Source organism: Cydia fagiglandana, chromosome 19 (genome assembly GCF_963556715.1).
Source record: "Cydia fagiglandana chromosome 19, ilCydFagi1.1, whole genome shotgun sequence".
Lineage (NCBI taxonomy): Eukaryota > Metazoa > Arthropoda > Insecta > Lepidoptera > Tortricidae > Cydia > Cydia fagiglandana.
The window spans coordinates 5,248,176-5,261,035 of NC_085950.1; the positions used below are offsets into that span (position 1 = coordinate 5,248,176).

General features: G+C 39.9%; 1 protein-coding gene across 1 annotated transcript in view; it reads right to left on the bottom strand.

The window, feature by feature from the left end:
* Positions 1–476: 476 nt before the first annotated feature.
* Positions 477–12,860, bottom strand: part of LOC134674191 (prolow-density lipoprotein receptor-related protein 1) — a 154,348-nt gene continuing 141,964 nt past the window's right edge. Inside the window, exons 92-95 of the mRNA XM_063532248.1 lie at positions 5,407–5,601; positions 4,652–4,838; positions 3,982–4,090; positions 477–2,359 (exon numbers count right to left, since the gene is read on the bottom strand). Coding sequence (XP_063388318.1) covers positions 2,228–2,359; positions 3,982–4,090; positions 4,652–4,838; positions 5,407–5,601 — 623 coding nt within the window. The 3' untranslated portion in view covers positions 477–2,227. The remainder of the gene's footprint in view (positions 2,360–3,981; positions 4,091–4,651; positions 4,839–5,406; positions 5,602–12,860) is intronic.

Consider the following 12,860-nt stretch of genomic DNA (forward strand, 5'->3'; position numbering starts at 1 on the left):
TTAGACATTTTAAACTAGGTGGCGCTGTACGGCCTAGTACATTTTAAGGCTTGGCCACACACAGAGCGCGACGCAGCGCCGCGTCCGCGCCGCGTGATGCCGACGCGAAGCCTGGTCAAACAGGGCGCGCGCCGATCGCGCCGCCCTCACGCTCTCAAGACGCCCTCAAGGCGCGCGTGAACGCGGCGCGGCCGCGCGGGAACGCGGCGCACCGCTCGCTGCCTAACGTCCGATCCTACTGATGTGACCTTGCGCGACGCGGCGGGCCGCCGCGTTCGCTCGGCGCAGCGCTGCGCACGCGCCGCGCGGACGCAAGGGGCCGCGCGGCGCGGGGCGCGACAGAAGCGGGGCGTGATACCGGCGGGACGCAGTCTGTTTGACGTCGGTAACCTGTTAGCATGTGCCGCGGTCGCGCGGCGTGGACGCGGCGCGGACGCGGCGCTGCGTCGCGCTCTGTATGTGGCCAAGCCTTTATGGTAAATACATTGACAATATATTTACCACAAAAATGTATGGCACTGTAAAGTGATATTTAGTTAGGTGTAAAAAATGCGGCTAGAGATGGAATGCATAATTGTTTTCCATCGTATTTTCTCGGAAACGTTCGTATTTGTCATGCTACTTCAGTCAACCTGAGTTTTTTGTACCGAGATTGACTGAAATAGTAAGACTCGTTCGAACTTTTTCGTGAAAATACGATGGAAAATAATTATGCACAAAATTTTTCACTATTTTACGCGTCTCACTATTTCATACAGGCCATTTCGACCGTACAATAACATCAGAATCATATTTGATTTTAGTTATAACACAATGTATTATTGTTATAGAAATAAATGAAATTAAATGAATGAATTATATTGCGTCAATTGTGTCTCGCCCGAGTCAATACATGTACGGACAAGTACGAGCGTGTACGTTCGAATTGGCCTTCGTCTATGCATTAACTTAATTACCTCACTAACCAGGATTTCACAATAATACATACAAAATTGATTTCCTTGCCTAAACAATACCTTTAAGATACACAAAATACCGAATTACTTAATTAAAATTATTCAAGGAACTAATTTAATTTGGATAATGTAGTTTTGACAATATTAGACGATGGGAATCTAAGTGAAAATCTGGTATCACTACTATCATATTTTTTATGCATTCCAGTGAGATTGCTTAAAAGTATTCGTGTGCATACTATTATAGTTCGTTTTTTTTAGCATTAGAAAGAACTCCACAGAAGTAAGCGTACAGTTTTTATCAGACTCTTTAATCGTTAATAATTATTGAATTATCTAATGTAGCATGGTCAATACATATAATTTACTTCAAATTATTACCGCTAAAAGTGCCGGATTTGGAACCACAAGCTTACTTCTGCGAAGTTCTTTCTAATGCTAAAAAAAACGAACATAGTGGGTGAAAATGCTACATTTTTTTTATCTAAAATTCTCTATTTGGTCATATTACACAATCCACAAACTTTGGTTTGCGTCCAAAATGTTGGAAAAGGTAGAGTATAGAATATATTCACTAGCACGGCCACAAGACCGCGTTTCGTTCGGCAGAAGTTACAATACCTAGTGTACAGTTGTAGTGCATAATTGTTTTCCATCGTATTTTCTCGGAAACGTTCGTATTTGTCATGCTACTTCAATCAACCCGAGTATTTTTTGTACAGAGACTGACTGAAATAGCAAGACACGTTCGTACGTTTCCGTGAAAATACGATGGAAAATAATTACGCACGACATCTGTAAAAGGTGGAGCGTTGATCTAATAATAATAAGTTACACTCTTCAGGTTGAGGTACAGTCAACCCGTTATAATATTAGGCCAACGTATCAATTTGTTTATCTTTCAAAATTCGTTGACTGTACGCTAAACACATACCTACGCCAATATTCAAGTCTTCAAGAATTTTGTCAGTTTAAACCTCGAAATTAAAATGGTACATGGGATCTCGGGCCTACGGGTCTATATTGTTTCCCATAAAGTAACTTAAAAGTCAATGTATTGTTAGTCCGTATTTTCGTTACTCATAATATGATTTTTCTCAAAAACGCGTAACTTTTCAGGATTGCCATAAAACAAACCTCACCACCCATAACTTCAACTGTCAATAAAGATCTCGAAATTAAAATATTACATGGGATCTTAAATTAACGCCAACATTTTTTTAAATCCGTGTTTTCCACAGACATATATGTCTGTCAGAGTGTGAACTAGTTTATAAGAGCGCGGCCCGTTCCGCGGGCGAGCTGTCAGACGCGTCGGCCAGTAAGTTCTGCTCCTCGGGCTGCGGCACGCTCGGCGCGTACATACTCTCGTACACGGGGTTGGCGAAGTGGTTGCCGCCGTTCTGGAAACATTAATAAATAAATAAATATTATAGGACATTCTTACACAGATTGACTAAGTCCCACAGTAAGCTCAAGAAGGCTTGTGTTGTGGGTACTCAGACAACGATATATATAATATACAAATACTTAAATACATAGAAAACACCCATGACTCAGGAACAAATATCTGTATCATCATACAAATAAATGCCCTTACCAGGATTCGAACCCGGGACCATCGGCTTCATAGGCAGGGTCACTACCCACTAGGCCAGACCGGTCATCAAACAAAAAATAAAGATAAATATTTATATATCAGCTTTCAGCAACTTTTCTTCCTCGCGTTATCCCGGCAATTTGCCACGGCTCATGGGAACCTGGGGTCCGCTTGACAACTAATCCCATGATGTGACTTAGGCACTAGTTTTTACGAAAGCGACTGCCATCTGACCTTCCAACCGAGATGGGAAACTAGGCCTGACTGGGAGTGCGGTTTCCTCACGGTGTTTTCCTTCACCGAAAAGCAACGTGAATTTGATATTTAGAATGTTTCGCACATAAGTTTCGTAAAACTCATTGGTACGAGCCGGGGTTTGAACCCGCGACCTCCGGATTGAAAGTCGCACGCTCTTACCGCTAGGCCACCAGCGCTTTTTCAGCTTACGGCAACTATTGTTGCATTCATTTAAGAGCATAGAATAATATAAGTAAGGAAAGAGTGGTAACTCCATACATCAGTTTTCTTACCAAAACGCGAATTAGGGGTCATCCATTAATTACGTCACATGATTTTCTAGGTTTTTTGACCCCTCCCCCCCTCCTTGTCACACTTGGTTACATTCGGCAAACCACTCCCCCCTAGTGTGGTGTCACATTTTTTCTACGAAATCGTCAAATCGAATTAAGTAAGTACCTTAGTATTATTAATATGTTATCAAAATATTGTTGACGATATAAATATTAGTAATTTTATAACCCAAAACTGCTTAGGAAAGAAAATTAAACGAATAAATACGATTATCGTTTTAAAAACTTGATATTTAAATGTACAGCGAACAAAATAATTTAAATAAATTTTCGGTTACTGATGAAGTTAAAGTGATGTCACAAAGTTTGTGTCTTCCCCCTCCCCCATGTCACAATATGTCACATTTTCTTGACCCCCTCCTCCCCCCCTAAACGTGTGATGTAATTAATGGATGACCCCTTATTTCGTAGTCGACATCTAACGTCAAGTAGTGGAAGTAGTCATTAAATAACCGGAGTCGCCTTTAAGAGCTTACCCCTCTGCCGAAAACCTTGCACAATTGTGCAAACTTTTGTATGGACTGACGTTTATCTGACATTGTTATTTGTACGTTACGTATAAATCATGTAGAAATGGCTATACATTTGACGTCCCCGCCCCCGCAAAAATCCCTGTTTTATACAGAAAATGACAGCAAAGGCGTCTCCAGTTACTAAATCCTCTAAGATTTCAACACTTGACATTCCATCAAACGCAGCCGTCGTAAATTCATAATAAACATATTATACCTGTTTAATTACACAATCGGCTTTACCGCGATATAATTCGCGGTAGACCCGTTTGTGTAATTAAATGTGTGTACAAAACGCGAGAGTTTGAAGTGGCATACTATACCTCTCTAGGTGGTGGTAGCAGGTCTCTTCTCGGTGGTTCATCGTCCGCTAAATACATAGGGTTACTGATCTCGACGTTATCCGCCAGGCGCGCGTGCACGAACGCTCCACTGAAACGAGATGAATAGTTATATTAGATAGATATGGCAAATGACATATGATATGATGATGATGATGTACATTGTGCAACGTGGGGGATAAGTTACATTTTGGAGACGATGGAATTAAAGACCCGATAATTGGGTTGGCTAATAGTAAACTGTTTAGCATTTGGAATATACATATAAAAACCGGGCAAGTGCGAGTCGGACTCGCGCACGAAGGGTTCCGTACCATAATGCAAAAAAAAAACAAAAAAAAAAGCAAAAAAAACGGTCACCCATCCAAGTACTGACCACTCCCGACGTTGCTTAATTTGGTCAAAAATCACGTTTGTTGTATGGGAGCCCCACTTAAACCTTTATTTTATTCTGTTTTTAGTATTTGTTGTTATAGCGGCAACAGAAATACATCATCTGTGAAAATTTCAACTGTCTAGCTATCACGATTCGTGAGATACAGCCTGGTGACAGACAGACGGACGGACGGACGGACGGCGAAGTCTTAGTAATAGGGTCCCGTTTTACCCTTTGGGTACGGAACCCTAAAAAATCCATCTAAAAGTAACTCACTGTCTCCTCCTGTGCAGCACGTAAGTCGCTGCTCCCACGGCGACCAGCAGCAGCAGCACCGCGGCCCCGGCGCCGGCCCAGGCGCCTCCCGAGCTGGGCGCCGCCTCCGCTATACGGTCGTGCGGCGGGGTGCAGCTGGCGCCCTCTATGCAGGCGCAGAACGCTTGCCCCGGCAGCATTGGGTCGTCTGTGAAGCAAAGTTGGGGCTTAGAATGTTGTATAGCCTGATACATGAATCTGGTAAAGAAATAGATTTTCTGAAGCGAGAAAATAGTTACGTTAGTCCACCGCCGTGGCGCGATTCCGATGCAAGTGCTGATACATAGATAGATAGACTACTCTTTATTGGCACACCTCGGTAAAAGATACAGCTTAAAAAAAAACAATCGATTAAAGGTAGAAATACTCGCGACCTACCTACACAAAACTCCCACAGGTACATAAAACTCACAGAATAGTTCCGCGTATGCATTCACACCACGAACCGTCTCAAATGTTGTCTACAGGTAGTAATGGCGGTAGACTGTTAGCAGCGGTAAACGCATGCCTTGTGGCCCACGTAGTGCCCACAGAAGGGCCCCCCGTAGGCCCCTTGCACCGACGTGGTTATACAATCACTCACCGACAGGGGTCCACACGCAGAGCGACGGCGGCCTACAGTTGGCCGTGGTGCACGCGTGTCCGTGGCCCACATAGTGGCCGCAGAAGGGCCCCCCGTAGGCCCCTTGCACCGACGTGGCTATACAAACACTCACCGACAGGGGTCCACACGCAGAGCGACGGCGGCCTACAGTTGGCCGTGGTGCACGCGTGTCCGTGGCCCACATAGTGGCCGCAGAAGGGCCCCCCGTAGGCCCCCTTGCACTCGCAGCGGCTGCCCGCCGACGTGGCCGTGCAGCGCCCGCCGTTCTCGCAGTCGCCGTGACTGCAGAATGGGGACTTCGGATGTTCTGAGAAAAAGTACAAAAGTTTAGTCAATTCATTTTTTTTCCTTTGAAGGGGATGTTTTTCGTTAAACTTAGATTCACATCCATACACCTATATATGTATATAAATACCTAGATTTTAAATTGTAAGCACTTGCACTACTACAATACTTCTTTTGTAAAAAAATATACAAACAATAAAAGGCTTTTTTATTTTATTTATATTACAACGCGCACGTGCATGTGCACGCACGCGCATCCAGTGTGCACAGCTTCGAGCAACACCGGCTTCCGACACGTCGGAAGGGAGGGGCCCAAGAGATATCTCACCGTACAAATCTTTCTGCCATTTTTCGCGGGGGAAAAGGTGCACACAGACGCACTTCTCACACACTTACATACAAAATCCAATGTATAATGACGACACAAATACATAGAAAATGACGCACGTCAAAGACAAATCTTGCAAACCTCGATCTCTTTTTGTGTACGGACGAGTGACTAGTGTCACAACACGCACAATAACACAATTTCGTTGAAGTACGTCATTGTATTCTGAGAGATGAGAAGTCGGATTTGTCGCTCGACCGATCCGCAATTTGTACTGAGCGAGCAAAATCGATAAATCCAACAATTACTTGAGACTAAAATTTAATAATTGTATTTAAATGTAATTTAACGTATGATATGTAAAAAAAAATATTATTACAGGTGAAATGTAACACTTTCTTGTTGTAAATTTGATGTCCCCGACCTCTTTTTATAACAAAAAACCGAGCAAACAGGCATTTTTGTGCAGCAGTCTTCACGCGCGCGTCTGGACTCGGTCTAGTGAAAAATCCAAGTGCAACTAGTTTTATTACCCGCGCTAGATTAGATTGACGCGCTAATCTTGTACCTCGGCAGAGGGGAAATAGTGCGAATGCCGCCTCCCTTCCGTGTTGCTCGAAGGTGCACAGGTATTATAGCGACGTATTAAATAATGATTTGTTTATCATTGCGATACAAGCCGGGAAACCGCCATTCAGACGCCGTTGCAGAGACAATCAATTTGTCGTTAATGAACTCAAGGACTCATTAAATATGTATTTATCATAATTTAATAAATAACTTTAAAATTGTATTTTGATATGGGTGTACAATTGTACGTGTTTAAAATAAAACTTTATTTATAAATACATACATACATACATATAATCACGCCTATTTCCCGTGAAATAAGTAAATAAAACAAATATTATAGGGACATTCTTCATTTATATTATTTTATTTTTCCATTCCGTACCCAAAGGGTAAAAAAAGGTTAAAATAATTACTAAGACTCCGCTGTCCGTCTGTCCATCTGTTTGTCACTAGGATGTATCTCATGAACCGTATGTATGACGTATTTCTGTTGCCGCTATATATGCAATGTCTGTGGGTCCTTTAGTGACATAAAATATGTAAATAAAATGTATATATGTAAGTTCTCATTTTAAGTGAATTGTACAAATTGTTATGAGAATAAAGAATCTTTAAACCGATATATAACAACAAATACTAAAAACAGAAAAAAAAAATTAAGTGGGGCTGTGTATGTAATGTAATTTTCTGCCGATTATTGCGTAATGGTACGGAACCCTTCGTTCGCGAGTTCGACTCGCACTTGGCCGGTTTTATTTTTGTTCACTTAATCAAATATTACATTCTTACGTTCTTTCTTAAATTTCGTTGTTATTAATTTTATAACTGACTCGCGGCTCTATTGAGCTGACAGTTTACCCAATTCGCCGAGAGATGGCGCTGTGCCGTCGGCGCGATATGCTAGAACACGCGAACGATGTGTCGCCGTAGATTCCCTAAGTAATTCGAGCGATGTCGGTACTGTAGGAAAACATCGTGAAGAAATTCACGTATTTTTGGACAACGTCATCCCATAAGTGGGACATTCGTTGTATAATAAATAAAAATTACTAAATTGACAATTTACATTTATTAAATTCAATGGATTAATTGTACATTTAAATTAATATAGTTGTTAATTTGAATTGTTTTGTTAGTAGGAGTTAGTTATGTAATGTTTAAATGCCTGAAAAGGTAAGAGTTATATTAGTTATTATTACTTTAATAAATTACAATAATATAATATGTCTATTTCCATTTCACCCCATAACCTCACACGAAGGGGTTAAGGTCCCTTGGGTTCAAAAATAAAATAGCGCAATTTTTAGTTTTTGTGCAAAAAATGTTAGGTACCAATAAATTTTTAAGGTGCGTTTTAGACCGATGTTAGTGATTTTTTCTATCGAACGAAAGCCAAGAAATCAGGTTGCGAATAGCCATAAGTCACTAGAGAAAGGCTTTAAGATTGCTAATTAAATTTTTGGCAACCGTATTCTGATCTAAAAAAATCGCTACGATTTCTCAAAAACTGCTGGCTGAACTGACTGGACCTTAATATACAAGGATAAACTTTAAAATGCACGAAACGAAAAGTGCAAAAATACCAGCTTTATACCGATGTAGTCATGACCTGTGTAAATGTTAACTTGTGGCACAATATTTTTATGCCACAAGTCAATTTTCGTTCCACGCTATTATGCTTCTTATTTATAACTGCTTACGACTTATTATGGCATACACATTCAAGTGTACTTAGGACACTTTGGGCTTACGTTAATTATGCATGTATTAACATATCTAGTTTATGGTCTATTGAAACAAATTTTGCTATAATTTGAATGAATAGTAAAACATTGCTGACCTTTTAAGAATTGATGTTCAGTATTGCTAAATATTATAAAATTTATTGTTATTACATCATTACAATGATGAGGTTAGGAGATGGTGAATAATTATATGTTTTTATATTGTTCTTGTTTGTATTACCATTAGGCATAAGCATACCGGCCATTTAGGAGGCCTGCGTGAAGCCGGTGCCAACACGTAGGGTACTACGAGACAATTTCTTTCATGTAATATAAGGAGTACCCAGAGTGAATACTGCCCCCGCCCGCGTGAAGTTACCTTATATTAACTGTCCTTGGTTAAATAAGACAGCATCCTTTTAAAAACAGTGATTTGTATTTTCATTATACTGATACATTAATTTTTCTTTAAAATATCAACCGTCTCGACTCATGAGTTCAGCTCCGGTCGTCTAATGGCCGCCTGCCCACCCTACCGCCATTTTCTGGTAAAAACTGAACTACTTTTAATTTTACAATTTGATTTTATGAGTTTTAGGAGGAATCTAACACTTATAACATTATTAATAAGTTTGTAGTTTTTTGTATTTTTATTTATTGATAAAATTTGCTGGATAGAAATCTCTCTCTATTCTTTTTTAGGGTTCGTACCCAAAGGGTAAAAACGGGACCCTATTACTAAAACTCCGCTGTCCGTCTGTCTGTCTGTCTATCACCAGGCTGCATCGCAGGAACCGGGATAGCTAGGCAGTTGAAATTTTCACTGATTATGTATTCCTGTTGCCGCTATAACAACAAATACTAAAAACGGAATATAATAAATATTTGAATGGGGCTCCCATACAACAAACGTGATTATTTTCAGCTTTTTGCGTAATGGTACGGAAACCTTCGAGCGCGAGTTCGATGGTACGGAGTTAAAAAAACACCGTGTATATTAATCTATGTTAAATGTAATATAATTAAGACGATTGGTCCAACCTTTTATTAAAACTACTTAAAATACACTAACCCTTTTCCCGCCGTCTTCTATATCCACCCATGGTTTACGAGTATAACACAACACTACACAACACAACACAACACTGATGACTATTCCACCCTGTATACTGACTCAGCACTTCACAGTCAACATTTTATGTAAACAGAAAGATTTTATTGACAGACGACGGAAGTCATTGAAGTATTTTCCTTGTTTCTCATTTATCACACACTTGTTATATAATTATATAAACTCGAACATAAAAAAAAATAAAGTTCAATAAATATCCTTGGTCATGGTCAAATTAAAAAAAACAAGCTAGACATTTAACACTATTGCGTGGGAAAAATGAACTACCACTTTACAGAAATTACGATATACAGCAGTGGACTCAATCCGTGGAGAAAATGAGACCTTTGCCCAATAGTGGGACAGAATACACAATAAGTTACAAATAACAATACCTGGCTGTTATTATTATGTTGTTTTTTTTTGGGTCAATAAATTATTTTTTTGTTTCAAATAACAATGATGTTTTTTTTTGGGTCAATAAATTATTTTTTTGTTTCAAATAACAATGAATGTATTCTTTTTATTTCACTGGGCGAATCAATTTTTATTTGAATAGCATTTGGTCAAACACTAGCGGATGCCATCGGTAACCACTATACATACGTAAAAAAAAACTTTGAATACATTTTCGCGCGTATTTTTCTTTATTCTCGTATGCACGTGCGCATGAGTAAAGACGCGGACTGACTGTGTGATTTATCTCGCCAATATCAACGGTGCCGGTCAGTTAAAGTATAGTTATTTATGGCCAATGTGCGGTGTTTTGCGAAAATAAAACTGGACAAGTACGAGCACTCGCTCACCGATGATTCCGTACTTTAAGTATTTGTTGTTACAGCGGCAACATAAATACATCATCTGTGAAATTTTCAACTGTCTAGCTGTTACGGTTCATTAGATACAGCCTGGTGACAGACAGACAGGGGAGTCTTAGTAATAGGGTCCCGTTTTTACCCTTTGGGTACGGAACCCTAAATAAACGAGTTATGCGTTTCTCCAAAAAGGAGTGGGTTTTGAAGTGCAAACGTGCATACAAGCACGATACCAACTACCAGAATTTCAAGCGTCCGTTGGCTGAGGGCCGGTACATACGGACTGCAACCCGACTGCAACTTGTATGGGAACTGCACGCCAACTGCAATGTCCACAAACGCCACCAACGTGATACAAAAAACCTAAAACCCTAATACATAAAACCCTGAATAAAAAAAAGATCATTTTACCTACCACTTTGTCGGTGTGATTGATATAAAAATTGCAGTTTTCTAGTAGGTACTAACGAGGACGGAACGGAAAACAGACAGATGGATATGCGACACTATAAGGCCCACTTGCACCATTCCACTAACCCGGGGTTAACCGGTTAAACCTGGAGTTAACATGGTTACCAGTACAATTAGACACTGGGTTGACAGTTAAACCGCTTAACCCCGGGTTAGTGGGATGGTGCAAGTGGGCCTAAAAGGGTTAGGTGCAGTCGCCCACAAATAGAACAAGCCTCTATTTAATTGTCAAGGCGTTAGTGTTCATATATTTTTGAGCACCTCTGCCGCTCCGATATATCTGATTGCAACTGTACTAGTTAAGAAATCCCAAAAACTGATAAACAAAGCATTTATGTCTAAATACCTCATACTAGGTAAGAATGACATTTGTTTTCCAAGGACGCCTGACCAGTGTAGTGTCATATAAATGTTAAATCTAATCTGACATCTGGTTTATTATAAAAGATCTTATATCTATTTTGTAGAAATCAAACTTACGATTCTTATGCCTCCTGGCCGAAGTTGTGTCTAAACTTTAAGCGATTTTAAAACATAAATGTCTAGTTATTAGAACTAATATCGCTTGAACTGACTAATAGACTAATGTATCCTTGGATTACACACAGACAAAACATCCACCAGACTGAGCATAGTCGCGCTGCCCCCTCTGCCACGCATACGGTAATTTTACTCCATGTTCGAGTCGAAAGTGTCTTTGTGTGACGTCCGTGTCTTTGAACGGACCAATCACGACACGGGACTTCGCTCACCTCGTCCCGCGCACCCCCGCATTTTTGGCATCATCGGTTGCATGAAATAATTGCTCTAAACTCGGTCTAGAGGATTCCTAGTCTATTGGATTACAAGATATGATGTGACTTTTGAAACTCGCCGCGATGTTGCGATGTGCATTTTATGCAGCCACAAGGTTATGCGGTGGTAAAGTATTTGATTTCCTTATAGGCAAATAATAAACACGTGTTAATACTTATTAATGCTGAAATACGCACGAAAATAATAATAAAAATTTTCATCGATATTTTATAAAGAATTCTTCTTCTTCTTCGTCGTTATCCTCACAGCTGAGGGTCGTGACCACCATAAGTAGCTCTGTCTATAAGAAGCCTCCAGGCTGCTCTGTTCTGAGCCTGAAGAAGTGCGGACTGTGTGCCACTATTAATTGCCTCCAGGAGTGGATCCGTCCAGCGAGTTGGAGCTCTGCCTCTACTTCTTGTTCCCTCGACACGGCCAATCATTATGATTTTCTCGAGGTTGTGTGATAAAGAATTCAGTTACAGCCGATAAAAAATTGTCAGTAATTAGAAGGCTAAATACCACACTATACGTTACGTCTTTGAAAACTTCTAAGGGTGAGTAAGTATAGTATAAGCGAGATAGCGGTGCACAAAGAATACTCGAATAGTAGGAACGCCAATTAGAAACGTTGAAACCTATGGAATCGAGCCTTCGCATACTTAGAAAAAATTTAATGTAAGAGCATTTTTTTGGTAAGAAACCTCGGGTTGCCGACTCCCGTACTACGTCATTGAAAATCGAATTATATAACTTCTAAAGAACTTTAAACAGATTAACAATGTCGAACTATCCGTGGATCATCTAGGTTAGAACAATAATTAGGTATATTTTATGATTATACTTTAGATTTTTAAATAATATTTACAATTATAGCTACTGTTTGCAAGCCTATTAGCAAGCCTTTGGACTTCCCAGCTCGGAAACCTTCGGTCCGATATATTAAACATCATTGCAGTATTTTCCTCAACTGCACGGTGATTTCTCATCTAAACTTGCGAAACCTGCTCAAAGTTGAACCCGCTTAACTTGATAAAGGTTGAAATATTAATATAGCGAATCTCTATTGTCAAATCGACCGATCTATTTTTAAATCACCTTAGAACATTTCATGCGCATATTTAATTACACAAACGGGTCTACGGCGATATAATTGTATTGTTTTTACCTTATATTCTGACACACACACACACAGACACAGAGCTGGAACGTCAGAATTTAAGGTAAAAACAATGAAATTATATCGCGGTAGACCCGTTTGCGTAATGAAATATGTGTACAAAACGCGAGAGTTTAAAGTATTATACATATTTCATAGTACGGTTGAAGAAATAAAAGTTAAATGTCAATTCGCCGCATGCACAGATTTTCAAACAGATCGGTGAAATGTAAGTTATATTTCGACAAAAATCCTCACATTCTAAGAATTGACTTTAAATGTTCTAAAGTAATTGTTTTGACCAT